Here is a 2,240-nt window from a genome sequence, read left to right on the forward strand (position 1 = left end):
GCTAATAATAATTCATTAGTATTATTTAATTCATTTCTATTAGATTGAATAATTTTCAAGGCTTCCTCTGCTTTATTTAATCTATACAAGGAATAAATCTTTTGAAAATTAGTGGATTGCAAATTTTCAATAACCTTGTTAAATTCTCCTTTTTGAATTTGATTAACAATTTTTAATTGTTTTAATTGATTATTATTCTTATCATTGGATAATACTATTATTATTATTATATGATGAAGATGATCAAGATGGTAATGTTGATGATTAATATGAAAGACGGAGAAGAAGATTAATACAGATAAGATTAAAATGATGATGAATATATATTCAACTACTACTAATATAACAACATACACTTTTCCAATGTAGAATGAATTAAATCTTCATCTTCATCTTCGATGGCTTGTTTTAATTGTTGATAATTGGACAAGAGATTCTTTGGTGCCATTGAATTTTTTTTTAATTTTAGAATTATTTTAAAGCCTTGAAATTCTCACTGTGTCTTCTTCATGCTGATGACATCATCACACAACAAGCCTTTTTATTCTTATTCTTTTCTTGAGAATAAAATTTAGGAAGAAGAATTAAAAAGGCTTGTTGATACTACAAGACTAATGTATCACATAATGCTCTTTGTATCATAATAATAATAAATCCAACATTGATCGATCAATGAAAATTTAGTCTTCATCAATATTGTTTTCACCAGGTTGAAAAGTAAAATTCCTTCCAATTCAAAGATAAGTGATGGAAACTTTCCTTCACGAATAATAACAAACTAACAATTAGCCTCTTCAACTTACCATTAGACCAATAACAATAATATGAAGAATGAACAACACAATGAATACAAACGCTCCCAATCTTTCATCAATCAAATGTCATCTACACAAAAAAAATATTTCATCTCCTCCAACGTTAGTTTGTGTGCTGCTGTGAGGTTTTCAAAAGGCTTTTAAAAAACAAACAACAACAACATTTACTCAATAGTAGTAAAAAACCATCAATAATAATAGTAATAATATTATATAACATAATATATTTACACACACACATAAATATAATTGTAAACAACAATATAGTAGAAAAACATGACTGACGACGATTCACAAGAAGAAGGAAATTACGATCAAATTAAATGTGTTGTTGTAGGTGATGGTGCTGTTGGTAAAACATGTAGGTTTTAAAATTCCCGCGCTTTTAATCATCTTTTTAAACTTTGTAAAATAATAATAATAATAATTACTGATAGGTTTATTATTATCATATAGTAATAATGAATTTCCAGATGGTATGTATTTCTATTTAATTAAGTATCATTGAATGTGATAATGATGATGATAATGATGATTATTGTTATTGTTATTAATTAATTAATTTAGAATATATTCCAACTATTTGTGACAATTATAGTAGTAATGTTGAATATAAAGGACATACTGTATCATTGGCACTGTGGGATACAGCTGGACAAGAAGGTATTTATTTTACAATAATTGTAATCTCTTTAACATCATTATTTTAACATGTATTAATTCATAATAATATTCATGATAACAAAATAACATAACAAAATAATATAACATAACAACATAATAGAATATGATCAATTACGTCCATTATCATATCCAGATACAAATGTATTTTTGGTTTGTTTTTCAGTTGTCAATCCATCATCATTAGAAAATGTTAAAAGTAAATGGGTACCTGAATTGAAACAATCATGTCCAGATACACCCATTGTTCTAGTTGGATCTAAAATTGATTTAAGAAATGATCCAGAACAAAAAAGGAAACTCCAACAAAAAGCTTCACAACCTCTAACTGAAAAAGAAGGAGAACAAATGAAAGTAGAAATTGGTGCTAATTTCTATAGAGAATGTTCAGCAAAGACAATGGAAGGACTTGCAGATGTATTCGAATGTGTCATTGAGGCACATTATCAACATTTATTATCAAAGAAGGATACTGAAAGTTCAAATAATCAAAATTCTAAATCTGGTAAAAAAGGTGGAAAAGATAAGAAAAAGAAAGATTGTTTAATCATGTAATATTTAATACATTTTAATATATTTTAATATTTAAAATAATTGTTTTTTTTAGTGTTTTTAAAAATCATTGTTGTAATCCATGATGAATTAATATGAGTGAAACTTTGCCAAGTCAATGTTGATGAGTCATAAAATGTTTCATGTGAAAGCAAACTTTCAAAAAGAGAAGGAAAGGGGATCCTCTAGAGT

At 26.2% G+C, this 2,240-nt stretch overlaps 2 protein-coding genes across 2 annotated transcripts in view; one reads left to right on the forward strand and one right to left on the reverse strand.

Moving 5' to 3' along the window:
- The window catches only part of NAEGRDRAFT_65515 (uncharacterized protein), a gene marked incomplete at both ends in the record, with an annotated part of 2,532 nt that extends 2,084 nt beyond the window's left edge, over positions 1-448 (reverse strand). The window contains one exon of the mRNA XM_002679323.1: positions 355-448. Coding sequence (XP_002679369.1) covers positions 355-448 — 94 coding nt within the window. The remainder of the gene's footprint in view (positions 1-354) is intronic.
- A 643-nt stretch (positions 449-1,091) lies between these two features.
- On the forward strand, positions 1,092-2,051 carry NAEGRDRAFT_32273 (rho family small GTPase; the record flags this gene model as incomplete). The annotated part of the gene is made up of 4 exons (XM_002679200.1): positions 1,092-1,176; positions 1,253-1,291; positions 1,383-1,478; positions 1,600-2,051. 4 exons carry the CDS (start codon positions 1,092-1,094, stop codon positions 2,049-2,051), a joined length of 672 nt encoding a protein of 223 aa, XP_002679246.1.
- Positions 2,052-2,240: the final 189 nt, after the last annotated feature.

Source organism: Naegleria gruberi (genome assembly GCF_000004985.1).
Source record: "Naegleria gruberi genomic scaffold NAEGRscaffold_14, whole genome shotgun sequence".
Classification (NCBI taxonomy): Eukaryota; Heterolobosea; class Eutetramitea; order Acrasida; family Naegleriidae; genus Naegleria; species Naegleria gruberi.